General features: G+C 42.1%; 1 protein-coding gene across 1 annotated transcript in view; it reads left to right on the top strand.

Moving 5' to 3' along the window:
* The first annotated feature begins 13037 nt into the window (after nt 1–13037).
* Nucleotides 13038–26284, top strand: part of LOC135525043 (nuclear factor 1 A-type-like) — a 311631-nt gene continuing 298384 nt past the window's right edge. The window contains exon 1 of the mRNA XM_064952810.1: nt 13038–13667. Within this exon, the coding sequence (XP_064808882.1) occupies nt 13572–13667 (96 nt within the window). The 5' untranslated portion in view covers nt 13038–13571. The remainder of the gene's footprint in view (nt 13668–26284) is intronic.

Below are 26284 nucleotides of genomic sequence, written 5' to 3'. Positions count from 1 at the left end.
TAGATAGTATACTGTTTGTCATAATGGACCAGAATTGACTTTTTGTAGCAGATTTGGATAATTAACGTAGAAGGTTAGGAGAATTAACGTAGCAGGTTAGGAGAATTAGGTCACAGGTTAGCTGAAATAATATTTTGTCATACTTTTGATGTGATTTTGACATAAGCTGTAAACTATCTAGCCATGACCCCCTCTCTTCCAACCTCAGTGTCTTGGCTGTTTCCACTGACAGCTACAATTCAGCTTTGCCGTTTCCATATCTTGCTAGTGACTAGATAATATTTGTTTTTATGAAAGTTTACTTGCCTCTACTGCTTACATGCCTCTACTGCCTCTACTGGGCATGAGTCAGGGCCTGGAGAAGGACATCTGCTAGGTTTAGGTGAACATATGTTTCCGTGGTGCAGTGTTCACAAAAAAAAAAGTGATGTCCCTCCAATTAAAAGCCTAAAAAATAGAATTAAAAGCCATAAAAATGATTTTCCTGTTTTGGGTTTCATATTTTGGTTTGATAACCAAGCCTTTCAGAAGGGGAGAACATACCGTTAGAAGGAGGAGGTGGAGGCTTGGCTGGGGATACACATTGGGCAGTTTATGGCACTTATTTTTGTTGGTAATAGTGGTGTAGACTTACACTATGTTTACATTTTAAACACAAAACACAGAGCCTAAAGAGGATTTGTGCTGTTTTCTTGCACAATTGTCTCCCACAATCATTTGGAATCACCATAAACATTTTGCTCAGTATTAGTCAACATGTATTTGCATTGCAAATTAATATTTAAAAAGCATAAAGTGAAAAGTCTGTGACTTTCAAGTATTTGGTATGTTTTACAGTAAACTAATAGTAGGGAAAAAGACTGGTAAACATTTAAGTTCAGAATTTGACATCACCCGTTGTGTATCCATAGCGATGCTTCAAATATTCTGTTGTCATAAAATGACAATGCTACCAGTCTAGATAACCTATTTTTAAGTGTTGTGTTCATATCCAGCCCACAGAGGTTGGCCGCAATGTGTCCAGCCTGTGCAGCCCGAAGAGCCCAGATGAAGTGTTTAGCATGCCGATGTGATTCACAGTGGCAGAAGGCAAGGGAGCGCTGAGCCTTTCCATAGGCAGATCAACGTAATTATGCTAAATAGACGTAAAGGGAGAGGGGCACACTAGAATTGTTCATTTCTGATTGCCATGCGATGGGGGTCGGACCAGGGGAGCTGCTCAGGTGGACCATGGGCTCAGAATATTTTTGAGCTTTACCATCCAAGCCTAAGGATGGGACCTGCACTGGGCTGGCCCATCATTCACATAGGTAGATAGGCAGTACTTTACTTGGACTAAAATAAACACCTGTTCTTTCCTTGACAAACTGACCAGGTGAATCCAGGTGAAAGCTATGATCCCTTATTGACGTCACCTCTTAAATCCACTTCAATCAGTGTAGATGAAGGGGAGGAGACAGGTTAAAGAAGCATTTTTAAGCCTTGAGACAATGGAGATGGATTGTGTATGTGTGCCATTCTGAGGGTGAATGGGCAAGACAAAATATTGAAAATATTGTCTTTGAACGAGGTATGGTAGAAGATGCCAGGTGCACCAGTTTGAGTGCATCAAGAACTGCAACACTGCTGGGTTTTTCACGCTCAACAGTTTCCTGTGTGTTTATCATGAATGGTCCACAACCGAAAGGACAATAAAGCCAACTTGACACAACTGTGGGAAGCATTGGAGTCAACATGGACCAGCATCCCTGTGTAAATCTCTTGACACCTTGTAGTCAGTCCATTTCCCAACAAATTGAGGCTGTTCTGAGGGCAAAATGGAGGGAGAGAGGGGGGGGGGGGGACACAACTCAATATTAGGAAGGTGTTCCTAATGTTTGTACACTAACTTCTGATTTCATGTAGAGGGTCCTTCAAAGTAAGGACATATCTCCACTATTATACTAAATTATTACCTACAATTATCTGTGCGACCTGTGTTTTTTGTGAAATTCTCCGTCATTGCTTTCATTTTGAGTTGAGCGAGAGAGAGAGCAATCACCTTCAATCCCCCACATTGTCCTTTGTGTCCACGTCCTACTGCTCCCTCCCCCCTCCCTCAAGTCTCCCTTTCTCAATTTTTCCTCACTTACAGCCCATTTCTCTTTCAGCACTTAACCTCGCTGGCAAGGCCCACAGCCAAATACACATCACGTTGTGTTCCTATAGTGATGATTTTCAATTAATGCCTCCATTCATTCATCAACTCTCCAGCGTAGTATCATTCTGGAGGTCCCTGTTCTAAGGGGGAATCAGTCTCAAGTCACCACATTGTGTTCTTGCTTACCTTTGAAAACCTAAGCATCGTCTCACTGAATGCACAAACCCACGGTAAAGCAGTGCGATCTCTAATGGAAAAAATATTTCCATTATTTCTACACTCAACGAACGGTCTGACATCAAAGGAGATTTCACTGTATTGTCACAAAGACGGACAGGCTAATTTGGTCTGCTAAACATAAGCCATACCTCTAAATAAGTCAATTAAAGCCACCTGGTCTGACTAACCATTGAAGCAGCCTTGTGAGAGGATTTCAAAGATAGGAGGAATAAATATGAGCTTTCAGGTAACTGACTCAGGGGACAGCAGGTATTTTGTTAAGTTCACTTCCAGTCACTAATCTGCAGTCATAACAATGGGGCCATTATGTGAGGGAGAAATTTAAGATGCCCCCCCCCCCCCAAAAAGCGCAGATTTAAAAATAATTGGACTTGTTCATTAAAGGAGATGTACAGAGTTGCCTTATTATTTTCATTATCGCCAATAGCAACCCACTCCCTGGCCTATGTCCCTTTTCCTGGGCTCTGTTCAGTTCTCTTGTAATGGACTGGACACAGGAAGATGCCTTGAATAATAGTGAATGTGAATCATGTATTTCAATTGAAAGTAATTTGTGTACACACTTTTGAATAAAGTTCAAATCAGTATTGCCAAGAAATCAGAAATATCCTCATATTTTTTTAAATAAAAAATGCATATAATAATTTATTACATTTAGATGTTAGTCTGATTCTAAACCAATACATAGAGGGATATCTGGTGTCAGTACATGAACAGTTGAAATGTAAAATAGACTAGGCCTAGTCACCTGACACAATTCAGATCTCCGCGGTGTTCGCTAATTCTCGTCCCAACTGTTGTGGAATTGTTGTTTCTTGCTACTGTCGCTGTCCGTGCACTTAAATATTTGTTATTTTGCCAATATTTTCATTGAAATAAGTAACACATTTTTTACATTTTAGAGGACATTAAACAAGTAGCATAAACTGTAAGAAATTGGCAATGGAAATGTGCTGTTTTTCGATGAGCAAGTTTATGCTCAGGCTACAAACAAGGTAACGTTGAACCAGAAGGTGGACCTACTAATGTTAACATTGTTTTGAAACCTCTAATGTTACTGTCCCCACTACATAAAAACATACTTAAATCCATGTAATTTTGTTCTTGAAAAACTGTAGAATTGCATTCATTCCTATGGATGACTGCACCTTTGAGTAGTGCCAACATGGCCAACCAGTGGCTCGAAGCCTCTCATTGGCTATACATATATAATTGTTTTAATTGTTTTATCTTTATTTAACTAGACATGTCAGTTAAGAACAAATTTTTATTTACAATGACGGCCTACCCCAGCCAATTGTGTCCTATGGGACTCCCAATCACAGCCGGTTGTGATTCAGCCTGGATTCAAACCAGGGACTGTAGTGACGCCTCTTGCAATGAGATGCAATGCCTTAGACCGCTGCCCTACTCGGGAGCCCATGTACATAGCATCAACAATCCAGAGTTTATATACATTATTGTATATAAACTATACAGGCTCTGTCAGAAGCCTGTAGAAACTTGCACACTGCTATATCTTGGGTGTGAGTCTGTAAAGATCCCAAAGTTTAGAAAGGAAGTCTGTTCACTGGTGGTGCTGTTGGCTCTGTGTTGGTGTCAGTGAAAGCCAATTCCTAAGATGTGCCTCATACCTTGCCAACCGCCTCCCTCTTCATTGGACTGGAAAATTGTCTGGCGAGACCAATAGTATGGTGAGATGCATTATTTGGATGTACAAAAACATACAGTTGGCGTTTGGTATCTGCCATTTTCACAATTAATAACACTCTTAAAGCTGAATTTAATAGCTTAAGAACTTATCCCTAGTATCATTCTCAGCTGGCAGTAAAGTTGTAGCTGTTTAGATAGTAAGGTTTGTATGAAAATCCACGTTATAAACTGGATGGTTCGAGCCCTGAATATTGATTGGCTGACAGCTGTGGTATATCAGACTGTATACTACGGGTATGACAAAACATGTCTTTTTACTGCTCTAATTACATTGGTAACCAGTTTATAATAGCAAAAAGGCACCTCAGGGGTTTGTGATATATGGCCAATATACCACAGCTAAGAGCTGTAATCCAGGCACTCCGCATTGCGTCGTGCTTAAGAATAGCCCTTTGCCGTGGTATATTGGCCAAATACCACACCCCTTCTGGCCTTGTTACTTAATTCTAGCCTCATTTCACCAGAGTGGGTCAACTTAGATTGGGATGCAAATTGATGCAGTGTTTGTGCAATTGTATAGCAAATCCCCCCTCCCTCGTGTGTTACAGTGCAAAGGTCCACTACAGTTAGTAGCACGAATTGGTTAGATTATAGAATATTTCCATTGTAAAATCTATAAATCATTTAGAAAACTATTCATCAAATGTGTACTCTGTAACAGTGCATAATCAGCTGTGTGTAGGCTATGGTATGGAATGTTGTGAAAGTAGGTTTTGAGTGGGCTCACTGCTGGGCAGCCGGGCGAGGACAAGGTGGCGTGGGCATGCAGGGACAAGGTGGCGTGGGCCGCCAGTGAACCGGACTGCAGGGCGGGGACAAGGTGGCGTGGGCCGCCAGCGAACCGGACAGCAGGGCGGGGACAAGGTGGCATGGGCCGCCAGCGAACCGGACAGCAGGGCGGGGACAAGGTGGCATGGGCAGGCAGGGACAAGGTGGCGTGGGCCGCCAGCGAACCGGACAGCAGGGCGGGGACAAGGTGGCATGGGCAGGCAGGGACAAGGTGGCGTGGGCCGCCAGTGAACCGGACAGGTTTGCGGGGACAAGGTGGCATGGGCAGGCAGGGACAAGGTGGCGTGGGCCGCCAGCGAACCGGACAGCAGGGCGGGGACAAGGTGGCGTGGGCCGCCAGCGAACCGGACAGCAGGGCGGGGACAGACAAGGTGGCATGGGTCGCCAGCGAACCGGACAGCAGGGCGGGGACAAGGTGGCATGGGCAGGCAGGGACAAGGTGGCGTGGGCCGCCAGCGAACCGGACAGCAGGGCGGGGACAAGGTGGCATGTGCCGCCAGCGAGCCTTGGGATGATGCAGGTCAGAGGAACAGAGCGTGGATTGTTGCTGGCTGACATAGGACATCAGGCCGCCAGCGAACATAGGGATGATGAAGGTCAGAGGAACAGAGCGTGGGTTGTTGCTGGCTGACATAGGACATCAGGCCGCCAGCGAGCCCTGGGATGATGAAGGTCAGAGGAACAGAGCGTGGGTTGTTGCTGGCTGACATAGGACATCAGGCCGCCAGCGAGCCCTGGGATGATGAAGGTCAGAGGAACAGAGTGTGGGTTGTTGCTGGCTGACATAGGACATCAGGCCGCCAGCGAGCCTTGGGATGATGAAGGTCAGAGGAACAGAGCGTGGGTTGTTGCTGGCTGACATAGGACATCAGGCCGCCAGCGAGCCTTGGGATGATGAAGGTCAGAGGAACAGAGCGTGGGTTGTTGCTGGCTGACATAGGACATCAGGATGACAGCTTTGGCTGCCACTCATCGCCACTTGTTCTGATTCAGAATGATGTGCCAAGATGGACATCAACGCAGCGGGCGTTTCACGGGGTAACAGCCCCACGTAGTGTGTTGCGACTGTCGACTTTAAATGGCACAACGGCACAATGTCTTGTTCTGGGGAAGGCGTAGCACTTTGGCATTTGGCATGCTTCAATGTCGTTTGGCTGCCATTCCAAGTGTCTGCAGGGCCCTCTGGAGAGAACAGGGCTCATGTTTATATTTGTTACTAATGCAAAAAGGGAAAAAAATGAATTCCTCAAAGTTTTATGTTCTCTGCCAATTTAACCATCAACTCTCACCAGCAAAATGGATGAGTGTACCCTGATGATCCATTAAGATGTGGCTAAAGTTCCCAGGGTATAAATAGCCTTCAAGGGCACCAGGCAATATTTTCGGAGGATAATTAAACCAGGGAGAGGTCGTGCATACTAGCCGGTCATTAATCTGTAAAGGGGAGGGGAGGGGAGGGTTCACTCCATTTTGTGTTTGTTTGCTAAGCTTACAGAATTGGATGCTTTTGTTTTTGTGACATTCTAAAGATTCCTCCTCCATGTTGTCTAATTGTGTTTTTCTGAATTAAACATTCTTTATTTTTTTAAAGGAGCATAATGCTCAAAATAGTACAAGGCCGCAATTTAAATGACAGTATTTGTGTACCAACCTCACTGCTCTATTGGCCTTTGCACTAATCATTTCCTTCGTCATCTGCGTACACAAAGGCACAAGTACATTCCAAGTCATCATGTAATAATATAATATATCCCATTTAGCAGACGCTTTTGTCCAAAGCGACTTACAAGTCGGCTGGGGCCACTACTTTTACATATGGGTGGCCCTAGTGGGAATCGAACCCACGACGCTTGGCGTTGCAAGCGCCATGCTCTACCGACTGAGCCACAGTCAGTAGTAAAACAGCAGCTCTCACAATATCATTGGACATAGATAACCTCTGAAAGCACATTTCCAGTGAGCGCACTTCCAGTTTAGGAAAGCCATTAACTGCGTGTCTTGGCTCTGACCGCACGTCTTGGCTCTGTCAGCAGTGGACAGACAGTGGAGAGCCATTGAGACGCAGATCTTGGCTCTCTCAGCAGAGGAGAGCCATTGACATAACATCTTGACTCTGTCAACAGTGGAGAGCCATTAACCGTACATCTTGGCTCTGTCAACAGTGGAGAGCCATTAACCGTACATCTTGGCTCTGTCAACAGTGGAGAGCCATTAGCCGTACATCTTGGCTCTGTCAGCAGTGGAGAGCCATTGACCGTACATCTTGACTCTCTCAGCGGAGGAGAGCCATTGACCTTACGTCTTGGCTCTGTCAGCAGTTGAGAGGCATTGACCTTACGTCTTGGCTCTGTCAGCAGTGGAGAGGCATTGACCTTACGTCTTGGCTCTGTCAGCAGTGGAGAGGCAGATGGTACTCAAGCCCCTTCCTTTCCTTTACCTCCTCCTCCCTCTACTTTAAACCCATCTCTGCCAGCTCTGTGGCTGGTTGTAGACTCAGTATTCGGTGTGTTTGGACACACACACACACACACACACACACACACACACACACACACACACACACACACACACACACACACACACACACACACACACACACACACACACACACACACACACACACACACACACACACACACACACACACACACTCTCTCTCTCTCTGTATATAGGACCAGGTGGCTGTAATGTAAGGGGTCAGGTCTGAGGCTGTGGATGCACTACCTGAATGTATTAACCTTATGTATTTTGCTGTCTCACATACTCCCAGTTCTTCTCTCTTGTGACATCCATTATTCATACTCTGATATTCTCTTGTCCTTGTCTTTCAGCTGGTTTGATAGGAATAATTGTCTTGATTTATTTACACAGATTAGTATTTCTGAGGAATGGACAACACAGTTTGCCTGACTAATTGGGGGATTTAGGATCAAATTCTAATTTGTTGTTTAAATACAGATTTGCTCTTCAGTTGAAATTGCGTGTGTATTTCAAGTTAGTATTCAGCCCTTAGAGCTCATTAGGTATTACATGTGGGTGGCAGTATTTTGTGTGCGTATTGTTTTGCATAGATTTTACTGTAGATGATGGTCCCAGGGTGTTCTCACTACAGCGAATGGCCTGGACGTGGATCTGAGGCCTGTGTGTGTGTGGCGTGTTTCTAATCGCTGGAGCACATGCGCAGCAGGTCCCTATTACTGTCCTCACTTAGCATCCACACTCAGAAGAGACTCCAGCCAAACCCCAAGTCACTAACACATCAGGCATGTCGCACCAAAGAGCTTTGGTGCAGGCAGCTGCTTTTTCACTCGCTCCCATTTGCTCATGATGTCGGGAAAACGAATGCGAGGAATCTCCACTGGCACTGCACTGCTGATGTGCGAGCTCACTTCCCTTAACTGATGGCCCTGATAGAGCCTTCAGATGAATTGTTTCCTGCAATTTAAGTTCAAAGACATTGTTTGTAGTTATACCATATATAATATATACGTTGAGTATATAAATGAGAAATATTATTTATTTTGGTGCATGCTTTCCCCTCTGCAGTTGTAACAACCTGGAACACAAAGGCATCTGACAACAATCAGAGAGGAAAATGCATGATAACAAATTATCTTGTTTGGAGTAAAGCTTCCTGGGTTTTGTCAAATGCTTCACTGGGTGCTTATGTTCTGCAAGTGCCGATGCGACAGATAAAAACAGGGGAAAAGGTGCTCGGAAAGAAGTTTCCAAGACTGTTCAACTTAGCTATTACAACACTTTTGTGGGATACTTATTTCAAATTTGGTTAAATGAGTCGACTTGGCTAAGCCTAATCCTGTCCTAGGAAGCACTAAGGACACTCAGGGACTGGATTATCACACAGAACACTGGCTCTGACGGATCCTCTGGCTTCAGCGACTTCCACTGAGCGGAGCACCGGCTACAGCGCTGGGTGGCAGGACACGGGCCTGCCTGGGGGTACAGCCATGTTTCACAAAGAGGAAAAGACAAACACATGTTGACGTTCATGTTTTCTTCCTCAGCATTTTGAGTCATGGTTAGCAAGAGGAAGTAACCTAATGCACACATTTGCTTAATTTATTGGATTTGGGGATAAATTGGAAAAAGGTGCATTCTCCCTTTTGCCGGTTTCAGTTTAGAACGGCTAGAAAACACTGTTGTTGTGTATTATGAGTAAGCTTGGCTTGTATCATTTTTATTAGCATTTCAGTTGAAATGACAGATTGGTTAAAAAAAAGATACATTGATAAAAGTTGGGAAGTTATTAGGTAACCACATGTCAGGTAAGTGGCCATATTGGATAAACTGAAAATATAACAATTATAGATTACTATATCCTTCTGATGTTGAATCAGCAGAATTAATGAAGACCAATGTTCATCCTCTTAGAATGAACCCAATGTTTTTTCCCAACTTTTATTCTCAAACAACAGATCTGCAAGGTATTCGTGCGTTCAATTTGATATGCTGAAATGTCATAAATCACGTCATATCATTTCAGCATGTCTGCCTCCCAAGTGTGTAGTGATAGTACTAAATAGATTATTATACCCATTGTATTTTATTTGCAATTCATTTTTTCCTTGCTGTGGTGTGTGATTCAAGCACAGTTCAAGGCACAAGATATTTTTGTAATGAAAAAAATGTTGCAGCCTAATTTACTTTAATTTTGTACATGTTTTGATACACTGTGTTTAGTAAACTGTTTGTTAAAATTAAGGTATCCATGTCAAATAATAATATGGGAATTGTCATTGATGCTTTGTCATTTCTCAATTGAGGAAATGAATGTATGGAGGACTTCTGACAGCAAAACGCATTGTGTTGATGACATACTGTTTCTCGGGGAAAAGTAAGGAAGAGAGAATGAAGAAAAGTCCATCTTTATCATAGCATGTAAATGGAACCAAGGGTATGATTGTCAATCTTAACTTGTAAAAACTTCACGATCTGACTGTGAAGCGCTCTAATAACTGTAAAGCCCATTAGTGCAACACTGCCTTCTACTGGCCAGTTTATAGATTTGACTGGCTGTTTTCTACTGGCCCGTTTACAGAGTTGACTGACTGCTTTCTACTGGCCAGTTTATAGAGTTGACTGACTGCTTTCTACTGGCCAGTTTATAGAGTTGACTGACTGCTTTCTACTGGCCCGTTTACAGAGTTGACTGACTGCTTTCTACTGGCCAGTTTATAGAGTTGACTGACTGCTTTCTACTGGCCAGTTTATAGAGTTGACTGACTGCTTTCTACTGGCCAGTTTATAGAGTTAACTGACTGCTTTCTACTGGCCAGTTTATAGAGTTGACTGACTGCTTTCTACTGGCCAGTTTATAGAGTTAACTGACTGCTTTCTACTGGCCAGTTTATAGAGTTGCCTGGCTGTTTTCTTTCTGTAGCATTGTTTTAATATCCTCAAATGTTTTGAAAGTATTTACTTTGTTCGGCAGTTTTAAATGGGAAATCATAGTTGCTCATATTGAAGAACAGCTCTTAATGGTGGACATTTTCTTATTATATTTTTTTGCTTTTAATCAATATTGCATTATGTAACAATCCAATTTAACTGTAATTACCATCTGCATATAACATTTTAGAATGTAATTTTAGCACATATCATGCATACCATTTGATAACATGTCACATTTCTTCACCCCGGTGACAATCGTCAGTAGCAACCATATAGGGGGGGGGGGTTAATTGATTCATTAATGTGACACAGGCCTGAAAGGCTTTGTGTAAATATGTGCTGCAGACTAATAATTTGTGCCTTGTAATTTGCATTGTATGTGGTGATGTGCAGTGTAGAGGCTCTCTGGCCGCTGCTAACCTGGTGTACATTAAATGGCCCCTCGTTCGCCGTGTGACACGGCTTCTATCCCCAATGTCTCTCACACAAACACGCACAGAAACACACATAACCAATCCTGAACTTCCCACAGTTCTGGTCTTTGCAAACCTTCATCCATACTAAATGTAACAGAAAAATGACTTACATTGCCAACCAAGGTCAGCTATGTCAAATAAAAATAGTAGTGATTCCTTTAATTGAGATGATATAAAGAATTATTCTTTCCTCTTGACTTTTAATAATAGAAACTGCACTGATGTCCAGAAAGTGTGTTAAACTGGACTGGTCCTTAAAAAGAGTAAAACAAAATAAAACAATTCTAATTTATGGTGAAAAGTAGTCTGAGAACAAGGTCTCTGAAAGCCACATGTTTATTGAGATAACATGTTGCACATGAATATTTAGATTGTTGCCTCACTTCATTGTTGTGATCTCTTCATCCGAGACTACACACTTTTATTTACTAAGATACGTTCTTAAAGAATTCAAATGTATAAGGTTGAATCAGATTCTCAGATTCCTACTTATAGTGTTTGTATCTCAGCCATTCTGAGAAAGGTCGGGAACATTTTCTCATATTTTATTGGGGAACAAAGTGTGCTAGAAAGTCAAAAAGTGTTCAGAAGAAGTGAAATTGAAGATGACCTCCCTCCAAACCCATCAGTGGGGCCTTTGGTCTTCAGTGGACCTGTGCATTTCTACTCCCCTCCCCAAAGCGCTTGCCATATCTCTGGCTGAATCAAATTCCATAGCCGCTATGCTACAATGGGAGAACTGTTTGATGGGCGCTCTGTCTCCTCCTCCCTCCCCTGGTTCAGGTATTCCCCCTGATGAGGAACTTGAGCTTCAGAGAGCACTGGCCGGGCATCACCTATTATAGCCCTCCAGCCCTGCTCAATGCACTTAAAGGAAAATTCCACACAAAAGCTATCTTTTGGTACTTGTTTCATTAGTCCATTGTTGATATAGACTCAAAAATGTTTTGCATGTCAGTAATCAAGTTATCAAGATATATGTAACTTTCAAAATACAGAAATACAGCCGATATGATGCGTTTTGCATCATATGATGAGGATGCGTTTTGCATCATATGATGATGCGTTTTGCATCATATGATGAGGATGCGTTTTGCGTCATATGATGAGGATGCGTTTTGCATCATATGATGATGCGTTTTGCATCATATGATGAGGATGCGTTTTGCATCATATGATGAGGATGCGTTTTGTGTCATATGATGAGGATGCGTTTTGCGTCATATGATGAGGATGCGTTTTGCATCATATGATGAGGATGCGTTTTGCATCATATGATGAGGATGCGTTTTGCATCATATGATGAGGATGCGTTTTGCATCATATGATGAGGATGCGTTTTGCGTCATATGATGAGGATGCGTTTTGCGTCATATGATGAGGATGCGTTTGCGTCATATCATGAGGATGCGTTTTGCATCATATGATGAGGATGCGTTTGCGTCATATCATGAGGATGCGTTTTGCGTCATATGATGAGGATGCGTTTTGCATCATATGATGAGGATGCGTTTTGCATCATATGATGAGGATGCGTTTGCGTCATATCATGAGGATGCGTTTTGCGTCATATGATGAGGATGCGTTTTGCGTCATATGATGAGGATGCGTTTTGCGTCATATGATGAGGATGCGTTTTGCATCATATGATGAGGATGCGTTTTGCGTCATACCGGCTGTATTTCTGTATTTTGAATGTTATACATCTTGAAACTTGATTGCTGACTTGGAAAACATTTTGGGACTTTATCAGCAATACACTAATGAAACACATACCAGATGATAGGAGTTGTTAAAGGAAACTACCAGAGAAAGTAATCTAACTTGGTGAACTGATTGTACTGCATGCAATGGTGAATCTGGGCAATAATAAAGTGAGGTAGTCAAGTACAGGTTGTCATTTTAAACATCAAAAATATAAATACAGAATATCTACTGTAGCCTAAACATACTCAAAATATATATTTTTTAAAGTTCAAAGTGCATCATTTGAAATACTTTGAAAAACTTTACACTCAAAGTAAAATAGTTTGGTAACTAACTTATCCTCAATACAATTTTAAAAGGCGTGAAATGTCTTCTGGACAGCATTGCTACACACAGCCTTAAATTCCTCCACATAATGTCCAGAATTGTCTACATAGAAAAATATATTACCAGAGTGTCAAGTAAGGCAGTCAGTAAAAGTGACCACCCGATGTCCATTTTTTTGTGTAAGGGCTTACGTGGATCCTTTGCTAAAAGATAGACATTTGCCGGAGAGGGAAAGGGGGGGGGGGGGACATTGCATGATAGTCTTTAAGCAGTTCCATCTGTCCGGCAGAAATGTCAGCCTAATAGCCTGTAGCGCTTCAGCCCACTGCCCTCACTCTCTCTCTACCTGACTCTGTCCTATTAAATCTCTCCACTCCTCCCCCCAAAAAAGAGAGCAGAAAGTCAGGAAAATATAAGAACTTGTGCAGACCTAAGTCAACGGGCTAGTGGTGATGATGATAATGATGATGATGAAGAACAAGCCCTAATTAAAGAGGGAGAAAAAAAGGACCCCAGGCACTCAGTGATGTGGAAAAAAGGCTCATCATTCTGGTGTATTTTCTAAAGACGGCGCGCTCTCTGAGCAGATGACTGCCACTCACCTTGCCACGGGGTCTGCTTGAGATTGGTTCATTGTCAAGATTTTTTTAAATATTTTTTTACCCATGATTCCATATGGTATGGAGCAGGCTACATGTTTCCCAACATGCCAGTGCGAATGTTTTCTCAATTAGGCGTCTTATCTCCGGTGAGTGCGCTAGCATCAGATGGAACTTGCTGACAGTGTAATGGCAGGCAAAACCACGGAAGGCTCCATCAAATGGCAGCTCTGCTACGACATCTCAGCCAGGACTTGGTGGATGGTAAGTTGGCAGCAACCAAAGCTGTTTTTTTCTTCTTCCTCCCTTCTTTTCCCTCTTTTTCTTCTTAAAACACTCATTCCCCACCTCTTCTTTAGAACCTTTAAAAAAAACAAAGATGTTTTCTGCGTCTTTTTTTGAAACTCCATTTTGAAACTTCACATTGAATGGATTTTTAATGACTGTATTGTTTGTTTTTGTGTCTTGTCAATGTCACAGTCTTCTCTCTGTAGGAGCCTTGAGACTCAGGTCCCTTCTTTTTTTTTTCTTGTCGTCTCAATTCAGGATGTCAGATCTGAAATATTGTCCTGCCAGCGATGTACTTATGTGTTCTTTTACATTGTCCTGTTTTATAGAACATTAGTTTGGCTTCAGGAAAATAAATACCCATTTGTAGATGAAATATTCTCACTTTTTCACAAACAACAATTCATCTGCTGACATTCGTTCCAACTTTTCTGCAGTGCACCGAGCAGTAAGTCCTTGCCATAAGTAAACCAATATATTTTCCAGCGTCCGCTCGTCTCATCAAATCGAGGAAGGTTCAGTGACAGCGTTAAAACAAGAAACAAAAAGGGACCGTTTCTGTCAGACCTCTGGTTTACACTGAGGCAGCAAGTTGTTTTTTTGCGTGGTGCTCTGGCTGCCTGCAGCCAAGCCGAGTGTGCGGAGCATTGCGCTCCACTCCTGAGCTCTGACGCGGCGCCAGCAATTAAAGCACACAGAAGGGGAAAAAAGCCCCCATGAGCCGGACCCAGTGCCGGGGCAGATTAACTTGCTTGTTGTGGTCATAGAGGCCAGACAACCTTTGACATCCTTGTTGCTCCAGCAGTGATGGGGAGAGGTTAAACTAGACGGAGAAAACAAGACAAGTGGAGTTTGTAGACTGCTGAGAGATGAAGAGGGGCAGGGGGATTCACAATAGTCTATTGAGGCTAGCAGATACAAATGAGTTCAGTCGGCTGGATAAAAGGGCTTTGAAACTCCCAGCGCCCTATGTTCATTAGGGGATGACTCGTTAGCCGTGGCATCATTATATTACTATTATCTTAATTATTGCCAGCGTTATTGTTTTAATTATTTGTTGTAAGGGGAGTGTGATGGTGATCACTGGTCCTTTTCTCAACGGCAGGTTCCTTGCCAGCTTGAATAAAAGAAGATAGTTGTATTCCCAGGAGACAATGGCTGTATTATTCCTCTGTAAGGAGACCATGAACTTCAGAATTCCAATCCGTTGGCCCCTGTCTCTCTCTCTCTCTCACCCCCTTCTCCCCTCACCCAGGCCACAGTGGCAGCAGGCTTCATGCCTGTGTTGAGGGAATTGATGAGGGGCTGAAGGAGAGAAACAGTAACTTTACTCTGCCTGTCCTTGTCCTTATGAGTAACAGAGTAAATGTTTTTAGACCTTTGCTACAGAGGGGACATGTTACAGAGGGGAACGAGATGGCTGGTGGTGGTACAGTGGTGGTTTTGTTTTTGTATGGCAGGGGGGGTAGTGGTGTGTGGGCATTCCTCACTGTCTGTTGCCCTCTCCCTCTATCTCTCTTTGGGACCATGGGGCTGAAGACTGGGTGTGCGGAAATGTTGTCCAGTCAATGGACTGAGTTGACTTGATTTTGTTTTAGCAATCTTTTGATACTTTTTAAACTTTTATCCTTCTAAAAGAGCAGGAAGCTTTCAGTTGGTCTCTTGTAAGTGTTCTTTAATTTTTTTTTAAATGTTGCCTCGTGAGATATGGTAGTTGTATATCTATTTCTGAATGAAATGTGTATCCCAGCCTTGCACTGTGGATTGTCAAGGAGATTTTGTGAACTGTTCTCATACACTGTAATAACTCTGTATTGTGTGTAAAGCAGTGGAAGTACTGAAGAGCTTTTAAATTAATTTAGTTATCATAGTCAATAGACATTTGTCAATAGATAAACTGGTGCTGAATCTGTTGTCTTCTGTACAATAAATAATTGGATGTTTTGACGGTGTAATTCTATAAAACACAATGTACTGTCAGTGCTGCTTATTAAGTGAATGTTTAATGATATTGCAATTCATTTTTTATTTGCTCAGATTGGAATTTAATTTCTAGGTTTCTATTAAAAAAGGTTTTATACACAACAACATTTGAAATGTTCTGTTTTTTAGTAACCTACTTGGCAAAATCACTATCTTGTGGCCATACAAAAAAATCGCCTTAAAAATGAGAAATGTTATATTGTATTATATTATATTATATATTGTTCGACCCAGGAAACCGAGATAAACTTTATTCAAATTGATTATGTTCCTATTATTAGGTAATATACTTACAATGACATGGTTATTATGGGGATATTTTACACTGTTTGGTGGAGGCTGTTTTTGTTAATTGCCGGTGATGACATTCCATGTGCTCCCATTCACTTTCATTTCACAGGAGGCTAAGTCAGGTTACAACGGAAAGAGGATTATATGCTTCATTTCAAAAGGACAGTTATAGTAGTTATTTCAGATTAGCACAGATAGTGACTCCTGTCAGTACACTCCACATTTGATTTCTTTAAATGTGGAATTTGTACATTTTTCTTTGAGCTGAAACGTTTTCTATTTGGCACATTCATATTTTATTGAAGACAGCCCTACCATTATCAGTTCCTGTGTTCTTCAGAATAATTCAAATATATAGAATTATATACATATAGAATTATATACATATAGAATTATATACATATAGAATTATATACATATAGAATTATATACATATAGATTTGCTTCAAGCTTTGCCACATTATTACCATTGCAAAAACACGCCTTGTAATTGAAAGGGCGCAACCCTCATTATAAATATATCTTGACAGATTGGTCAGAGTTTTGAAATGTTTATTGTTGAAAAGTCCACATTTTCTAAAACGTTATTAGGAAAGAAGTGTCCTACTAAACAGTATATTCTTTCCCTATTAGTAATGAATTCTAGCTTTGTCAGTTATCTGGCAGTTACCACATCATCTGCTGTAAGTTTTGTGTGAGCTGTTCTATATTATTTACTGTTCATTCTAGGGAGTATTTTACCTCTGGTTTGGCTGTGGTTTCTACACATTCTAGGGAGCATTTTACCTCTGGTTTGGCTGTGGTTTCTACACATTTTAGGGAGTATTTTACCTCTGGTTTGGCTGTGGTTTCTACACATTTTAGGGAGTATTTTACCTCTGGTATGGCTGTGGTTTCTACACATTTGTCACCGTCCCGTTAAATACAGGGGATGTAGAAACCATTCTCCACTTATTTTTAAATGACTACACTAGCAAGATGAGTGGCGCAGCGGTCTAAGGCACTGCATCTCAGTGCTAGAGCGTCACTACAGACCCTGGTTTGATTCCATGCTGAATCACAACCGGCTGTGATTGGGCATCCCATAGGACGGTGCACAATTGGCCCAGAATCCTCCGGGTTAGGGGAGGGTTTGGTCCAGAATCGTCCGGGTTAGGGAAGGGTTTGGTCCAGAATCGTCCGGGTTAGGGAAGGGTTTGGCCCAGAATTGTCCGGGTTTGGCCCAAAATTGTCCGGTTTAGGGGAGGGTTTGGCCCAGAATCGTCTGGGTTTGGGGAGGGTTTGGCTGTCATTGTAAGTAAGAATTGGTTCTTAACTGACTTGCCTAGTTAAATAACGGGTGAAATTTAAAAAAGATTCACAGATTTTAACGCGTACATTTAAAAAAGAAATATCTTGTACAGCTTGTTTATTTGAAATGCATTTCCCAAAATAAAAGTTATGACATCCTATTTTAGTGGACCATCTTGTAGATTCATTTATACTTCATGAATTTCATCATTGCAAGATTTTTTCATAAATGGGCTTTCATGATGAACAGTTGAAATACACATCAGCATTGAGTGCTCCCTGGCTTTAGTCAGTTGTGATCGAGCTGCACTCTAGGTTTGCTATCTTTTGTAGCACACGAGATACATCCAAATGACACTTGTCACAAATGTTTCAGTCTGTGCACTTACCCTTCTGTGTGTCTACTTGTCTACCTACCTTGCATGCGTTCATCTTTCCTCATACTTCACGCAATGGTCTATTTGCATTTTTGTAATTAGCAGGTTTCTCTACCTTGACATTTACTTAGTAACCATTCCTGTTTCAAATTATTTAAAAATAGTCCAGAATTTTTTTCCGATTTTCAAGCACCAGAAGCAGGCGTCAAAGTATCACCTCTTTCTGACATGTGGGTGGATATTATTCTATTTTGCATGTACCCTATATTTAAAGTGTTACTCATCGTTTAGTCTTTTGAGAGGTGGCGGGGGGCTAGGGCTCCCGTGCAGTGGCTGTGTCAGGTCTCTCTGTATGTTTTAAAGGTATCCATTCGGCCACTGTAATTAACCCTGCTTGTGCCTGGGCTCTGGGGGCTGCGACCCAGCAGCCTGTTAACAATGCGCTCATGTCATATTCCACCACCGGAAGGGATAATGCGATTTCAACTGCACTACAAGTGTCGCTCCTATAATCCACTTGTTAGTGAGTAGACCTCCCCCTCCCCCATCAGGCAAATGTGCACCGTGCGTGTGTGTACAGTATCCGTTCCTACTGTTAAGTGTTAGTGGGCATATGAATGTGAGAGCCAGTGTCGGAGAAAGAGAGGGAGGGGGTGTGGCGTGAGGGTATAAAATAATTACCATATAGATATTTAACACTCACCCCAACGCCCTCCCTAACCCTGCTTCAACTAGGGCTTGATTTTGGCAGGAGATCACCGGAACGGAGTACCTTCATCTCAAATGTTCTATTGCTCGAGTTTCCGCACGTCTTCTAGTATATTCGCTCAAAGTATTGGGGAGTTTCTGCACCTCTAATAGATTATTAACTCAAAATTATTGGGGAGTTTCTGCACCTCTAATAGATTATTAACTCAAAATTATTGGGGAGTTTCTGCACCTCTAATAGATTATTAACTCAAAATTATTGGGGAGTTTCTGCACCTCTAATAGATTATTAACTCAAAATTATTGGGGAGTTTCTGCACCTCTTATAGATTATTAACTCAAAAGTATTGGGGAGTTTCTGCACCTCTAATAGATTATTAGCTCAAAATTATTGGGGAGTTTCTGCACCTCTAATAGATTATTAACTCAAAATTATTGGGGAGTTTCTGCACCTCTAATAGATTATTAACTCAAAATTATTGGGGAGTTTCTGCACCTCTTATAGATTATTAACTCAAAAGTATTGGGGAGTTTCTGCACCTCTAATAGATTATTAGCTCAAAAGTATTGGGGAGTTTCTGCACCTCTAATAGATTATTAGCTCAAAAGTATTGGGGAGTTTCTGCACCTCTAATAGATTATTAGCTCAAAAGTATTGGGGAGTTTCTGCACCTCTTATAGATTATTAACTCAAAAGTATTGGGGAGTTTCTGCACCTCTAATAGATTATTAGCTCAAAAGTATTGGGGAGTTTCTGCACCTCTTCTAGTATATTCGCTCAAAAGTATTGGGGAGTTTCTGCACCTCTAATAGATTATTAACTCAAAAGTATTGGGGAGTTTCTGCACCTCTTCTAGTATATTCGCTCAAAAGTATTGGGGAGTTTCTGCACCTCTTATAGATTATTAGCTCAAAAGTATTGGGGAGTTTCTGCACCTCTTCTAGATTATTAGCTCAAAAGTATTGGGGAGATTCTGCACCTCTAATAGATTATTAACTCAAAAGTATTGGGGAGTTTCTGCACCTCTAATAGATTATTAACTCAAAAGTATTGGGGAGTTTCTGCACCTCTTCTAGATTATTAACTCAAAAGTATTGGGGAGTTTCTGCACCTCTTCTAGATTATTAGCTCAAAAGTATTGGGGAGTTTCTGCACCTCTTATAGATTATTAGCTCAAAAGTATTGGGGAGTTTCTGCACCTCTTCTAGATTATTAGCTCAAAAGTATTGGGGAGTTTCTGCACCTCTTCTAGATTTTTAGCTCAAAAGTATTGGGGAGTTTCTGCACCTCTTCTAGTATATTCGCTCAAAAGTATTGGGGAGTTTCTGCACCTCTTATAGATTATTAGCTCAAAAGTATTGGGGAGTTTCTGCACCTCTTATAGATTATTAGCTCAAAAGTATTGGGGAGTTTCTGCACCTCTTCTAGTATATTCGCTCAAAAGTATTGGGGAGTTTCTGCACCTCTTATAGATTATTAGCTCAAAAGTATTGGGGAGTTTCTGCACCTCTTCTAGTATATTCGCTCAAAAGTATTGGGGAGTTTCTGCACCTCTTATAGATTATTAGCTCAAAAGTATTGGGGAGTTTCTGCACCTCTTATAGATTATTAGCTCAAAAGTATTGGGGAGTTTCTGCACCTCTTCTAGTATATTCGCTCAAAAGTATTGGGGAGTTTCTGCACCTCTTATAGATTATTAGCTCAAAAGTATTGGGGAGTTTCTGCACCTCTTCTAGATTATTAGCTCAAAAGTATTGGGGAGTTTCTGCACCTCTTCTAGATTATTAACTCAAAAGTATTGGGGAGTTTCTGCACCTCTTCTAGTATATTCGCTCAAAAGTATTGGGGAGTTTCTGCACCTCTTATAGATTATTAGCTCAAAAGTATTGGGGAGTTTCTGCACCTCTTATAGATTATTAGCTCAAAAGTTTTGGGGAGTTTCTGCACCTCTTCTAGTATATTAGCTCAAAAGTATTGGGGGTGTCTGCACCTCTTCTAGTATATTAGCTCAAAAGTATTGGGGAGTTTCTGCACCTCTTCTAGTATATTCGCTCAAAAGTATTGGGGAGTTTCTGCAGCTCTTCTAGTATATTCGCTCAAAAGTATTGGGGAGTTTCTGCACCTCTTCTAGATTATTCGCTCAAAAGTATTGGGGAGTTTCTGCACCTCTTCTAGTATATTCGCTCAAAAGTATTGGGGAGTTTCTGCACCTCTTCTAGATTATTAGCTCAAAAGTATTGGGGAGTTTCTGCACCTCTAATAGATTATTAGCTCAAAAGTATTGGGGAGTTTCTGCACCTCTTCTAGATTATTAGCTCAAAAGTATTGGGGAGTTTCTGCACCTCTTATAGATTATTAGCTCAAAAGTATTGGGGAGTTTCTGCACCTCTAATAGATTATTAGCTCAAAAGTATTGGGGAGTTTCTGCACCTAAATATAAACAGCACCGGTACCAATTTCAGTCAAGCACTGGCTGTCATTGTAGTTTGGAGTAAAAAAACAACAATCTGCCCCGAAGAATATCAACTCTGTTGAGTACTTATGTCAGTAGATGTTTTTCATAATTGGTGTTGATGATTTTATTGTCTAATTGCAGTTGTTTATTCAGGAATGAAATTATTCAATTGAATTGCTCTCTTGGGGCAACAAGGTTCAAACCCTGATTGGTCAACTTGATGAATCAGGGCTTTGTGTCTGTAACGATTCAGCGGCATTGTGCTCCCTTGTTGCCTTCATATTCCGTGCAAGGTCATGTTCATTAGCCAGCCCTCATGTTTATCTGATGACCTGGCACCCAGATTAAGGTTAAGGCCAAATCTGCCCAAACGATTGTAGATTGTGTAGATTGTGATTGTATTTGTCTCTGGTAGATAAAAAAAAAGATAATGTGTCCACATTTGTTGTGACTGCGTCTCATAGATGACGAAAGGACTTCAGCATTGTTGCAGAAGTGAACCAGTTTGAGGTTTTAAAATGTCGGCTTCATGCTCCATTGACAAAATAGATTAACGTCCATATTGCTTTGCTCCACACACTCAATGGTCGATAATCAGTTTTGATCATTTTAGCGTCTCAATTTGTCACGCTAATCTACCGTTCCACCATGTGACCATCACAAAAGGACATGAACACTTCAGAATGTTTGGGCCACATTCCTGCTACTAGTGTGTTGCCCGTGTGTTGGAGTTACAGTGTTAGTGTCATATTGTGCGGAAGATGTTTCCAATTTGGTCTCTGCCATGGACTAGCGAGACGTGATTAGAGAGGAGGAAATTGGAGGATTAAAATTGTCTGCTTGAACTTCCTGAACACTTGGTTGAACACTGCATGCTTGCTTGCCCTCTCTCGCTCTGTTTCTCTGTCTCTCTCCTCTCTATCTCTCTCTGTCTCTTTCTCTCTCGCTCTGTTTCTCTGTCTCTCTCGCTCTCTGTCTCTCTGTGGCTGCCTGAGCAGCTGTACTCCATAGGCCCTACAGCTTGGGAGGTAAGTGTCTACTGGTTCATAGTAGTGTGTGTGTGTGTGTGTGTGTGTGTGTGTGTGTGTGTGTGTGTGTGTGTGTGTGTGTGTGTGTGTGTGTGTGTGTGTGTGTGTGTGTGTGTGTGTGTGTGTGTGTGTGTGTGTGTGTGTGTGTGTGTGTGTGCGCACGCCCACCGGTGTGGCACAGTGTGTACTAGCTCCTAGTGCGTCAGGCTGTCAACTGGGTCTGTACCAAAGACCTGGGATCCTTTGACCCTATTACCAGAGTAACATTACAAATGGTGTTAGTCCTTTGTCCTCTAGGATGGGACATGTCTATGATATTTAATGGAAACTTGCGTTATTGTTTTTTCAAAATTCAGACTGAACGACAACTGTTTACTTTTGTTGCCGTTATATATTGTTGCAAATATAATGTATATACACTATACTGTAGATGCACACTGTAGATCCACTAAACTGTAGATACACACTGTAGATCCACTATACTGTAGATACACACTGTAGATCCACTACACTGTAGATACACACTGTAGATCCACTAAACTGTAGATACACACTGTAGATCCACTATACTGTAGATACACACTGTAGATCCACTACACTGTAGATACACACTGTAGATCCACTAAACTGTAGATACACACTGTAGATCCACTAAACTGTAGATACACACTGTAGATCCACTATACAGTAGATACACACTGTAGATCCACTAAACTGTAGATACACACTGTAGATCCACTATACTGTAGATACACACTGTAGATCCACTACACTGTAGATACACACTGTAGATCCACTAAACTGTAGATACACACTGTAGATCCACTATACTGTAGATACACACTGTAGATCCACTACACTGTAGATCCACTAAACTGTAGATACACACTGTAGATCCACTACACTGTAGATACACACTGTAGATACACTACACTGTAGATACACACTGTAGATCCACTATACTGTAGATACACACTGTAGATCCACTATACTGTAGATACACACTGTAGATCCACTATACTGTAGATAAACACTGTAGATCCACTACACTGTAGATACACACTGTAGATCCACTATACTGTAGATACACACTGTAGATCCACTATACTGTAGATACACACTGTAGATCCACTACACTGTAGATACACACTGTAGATCCACTACACTGTAGATACACACTGTAGATCCACTAAACTGTAGATACACACTGTAGATCCACTACACTGTAGATCCACTATACTGTAGATACACACTGTAGATCCACTATACTGTAGATCCACTATACTGTAGATACACACTGTAGATCCACTATACTGTAGATACACACTGTAGATACACAATGTAGATCCACTATACTGTAGATACACACTGTAGATCCACTATACTGTAGATACACACTGTAGATCCACTATACTGTAGATACACACTGTAGATACACACTGTAGATACACACTATACTGTAGATACACACTGTAGATCCACTATACTGTAGATACACACTGTAGATCCACTACACTGTAGATACACACTGTAGATCCACTAAACTGTAGATACACACTGTAGATCCACTACACTGTTGTAACGACGTTCTTCGTTTGTCGAAAGAGAGTCGGACCGAAATGCAGCGTGTTTGTTACTCATGTTTATTAGTGAAAACAAATAACGAAACTATACATGAAATAACGAATAAATACAAAACAACAAAACGGAACGTGAAACCTATTACAGCCTGACTGGTGAAACTAACACAGAGACAGGAACAATCACCCACGAAATACAAAGCGAAACCCAGGCTACCTAAATACGGTTCCCAATCAGAGACAACGAGAATCACCTGACTCTGATTGAGAACCGCCTCAGGCAGCCAAACCTATGAAACACACACCCCTAATCAACTACAATCCCAATAACTAAAAAACCCCACTACATACAACAAACAATAAACCCATGTCACACCCTGGCCTGACCAACTAATAAACTAAAACACAAAATACTAAGACCAAGGCGTGACAACTGTAGATACACACTGTAGATCCACTACACTGTAGATACACACTGTAGATCCACTATACTGTAGATACACACTGTAGATCCACTACACTGTAGATACACACTGTAGATCCACTACACTGTAGATACACACTGTAGATCCACTATACTGTAGATACACACTGTAGATCCACTACACTGTAGATACACACTGTAGATCCACTATACTGTAGATCCACTATACTGTAGATACACACTGTAGATACACAATGTAGATCCACTATACTGTAGATACACACTGTAGATACACTATACTGTAGATACACACTGTAGATCCACTATACTGTAGATACACACTGTAGATCCACTATACTGTAGATACACACTGTAGGTCCACTATACTGTAGATGCACACTGTAGATCCACTATACTGTAGATACACACTGTAGATACACTACACTGTAGATACACACTGTAGATACACTACACTGTAGATACACACTGTAGATCCACTATACTGTAGATACACACTGTAGATACACACTGTAGATCCACTATACTGTAGATACACACTGTAGATCCACTATACTGTAGATACACACTGTAGATACACACTGTAGATACACTACACTGTAGATACACACTGTAGATCCACTATACTGTAGATACACACTGTAGATACACACTGTAGATCCACTATACTGTAGATACACACTGTAGATCCACTATACTGTAGATACACCATACACTGTGTGGTATCATTTCAGGTCTTGGTGAAATTAGCTTATCTTTGTTGTTCTACCAGTGGTATGTGCACGTTGAGGAGTTGTTTTTCCTTTGAATGGATGGGGTTTATGGTGGAGGAGGTTTAGGATGGAGGGAGTTTAGGATGGAAGGGGTTAGGATGGAGGAAGTTTAGGATGGAGGAGGTAAGGGGTTCAGGATGGAGGGGGTTAAGATGGAGGAGGTTTAGGATGGAGGAGGTAAGGAGTTTAGGATGGAAGGGGTTTAGGATGGAGGAGGTTTAGGATGGAGGGGGTTTAGAATGGAATGGGTATAGGGTGGAGAAGGGGTTTAGGATGGAGGGGGTTTAGGATGGAAGGGGTTTAGGATGGAGGAGGTAAGGGGTTTAGGATGGAGGGGGTTTAGAATGGAATGGGTATAGGGCGGAAGGGGTTTAGGATGGAGGGGGTTTAGGATGGAAGGGGTTTAGGATGGGAAGGGTGTTTAGGATGGAAGAGGTTTAGGATGGAGGAGGTAAGGAGTTTAGGATGGAGGGGGTTTAGGATGGAAGGGGTTTAGGATGGAGGAGATTTAGCATGGAGGGGGTTTAGCATGGAGGGGGTTTAGGGTGGAGGGGGTTTGGGATGGAGGGGGTTTAGGATGGAGGGGGTTTAGCATGGAGGGGGTTTAGAATGGAGGGGGTTAGGATGGGCAGGGTTTAGGATGGAGGGGGTTTAGGATGGAGGGGTTTAGCATGGAGGGGGTTTAGGGTGGAGGGGGTTTGGGATGCAGGGGGTTTAGAATGGAGGGGGGTTAGGATGGGCAGGGTTTAGGATGGAGGGGGTTTGGGATGGAGGGGGTTTAGCATGGAGGGGGGTTAGGATGGGCAGGGTTTAGGATGGAGGGGGTTTAGGATGGAGGGGGTTTAGCATGGAGGGGGTTTAGAATGGAGGGGGGGTAGGATGGGCAGGGTTTAGGATGGATGGGGTTTAGGATGGAGGGGGTTTAGGATGGAGGAGGTTTAGGATGCAGGAGGTTTAGGATGGATGTTTAGGATGGAAGGGGTTTAGGATGGAGGAGGTAAGGGGGTTAGGATGGAGGGGGTTCAGGATTTAGGGGGTTAGGATGGAGTAGGTTTCGGATGGAAGGGGTTTAGGATGGAGGAGGTTTAGGATGGAGGAGGATTAGAATGGAAGGGGTTTAGGATGGAGGAGGTTTAGGATGGAGGGGGTTTAGAATGGAGGAGGTTTAGGATTGAGGGGGTTTAGGATGGAGGGGGTTTAGGATGGAGGAGGTTTAGGATGGAGGAGGTTTAGGATGAAGGGGGGTTAGGATGGAGGAGGTAAGGGGTTTAGGATGGAGGGGGTTTAGGATGGAGGGGGGTTAGAATGGAGTAGGTTTCAGATGGAAGGGGTTTAGGATGGAGGAGGTTTAGGATGGAGGAGGAAAGGGGTTTAGGATGGATGGGGTTTAGGATGGAAGGGGTTTGGGATGGAGGAGGTTTAGGGTGGAGGAGGTTTAGGATGGAGGAGTTTTAGGATGGAGGGGGTTTAGCATAGAGGGGGATTAGATTGGAGGATGTAAGGGGTTTAGGATGGAGGAAGTTTAGGATGGAGGGGGTTTAGGATGGAGGAGGTTTAGGATGGAGGGGGTTTAGGATGAAGGGGTTTAGGATGGAGGAGGTTTAGGATGGAGGGGGTTTAGCATGGAGAGGGTTTAGGATGGAGGGGGTTTAGAATGGAGGGGGT

This window comes from Oncorhynchus masou, chromosome 31, assembly GCF_036934945.1.
Source record: "Oncorhynchus masou masou isolate Uvic2021 chromosome 31, UVic_Omas_1.1, whole genome shotgun sequence".
NCBI classification, from domain to species: domain Eukaryota; kingdom Metazoa; phylum Chordata; class Actinopteri; order Salmoniformes; family Salmonidae; genus Oncorhynchus; species Oncorhynchus masou.
The sequence above is the reverse complement of the archived record's forward strand: the minus strand, read 5'-3'. Positions and strand labels throughout refer to the sequence as shown.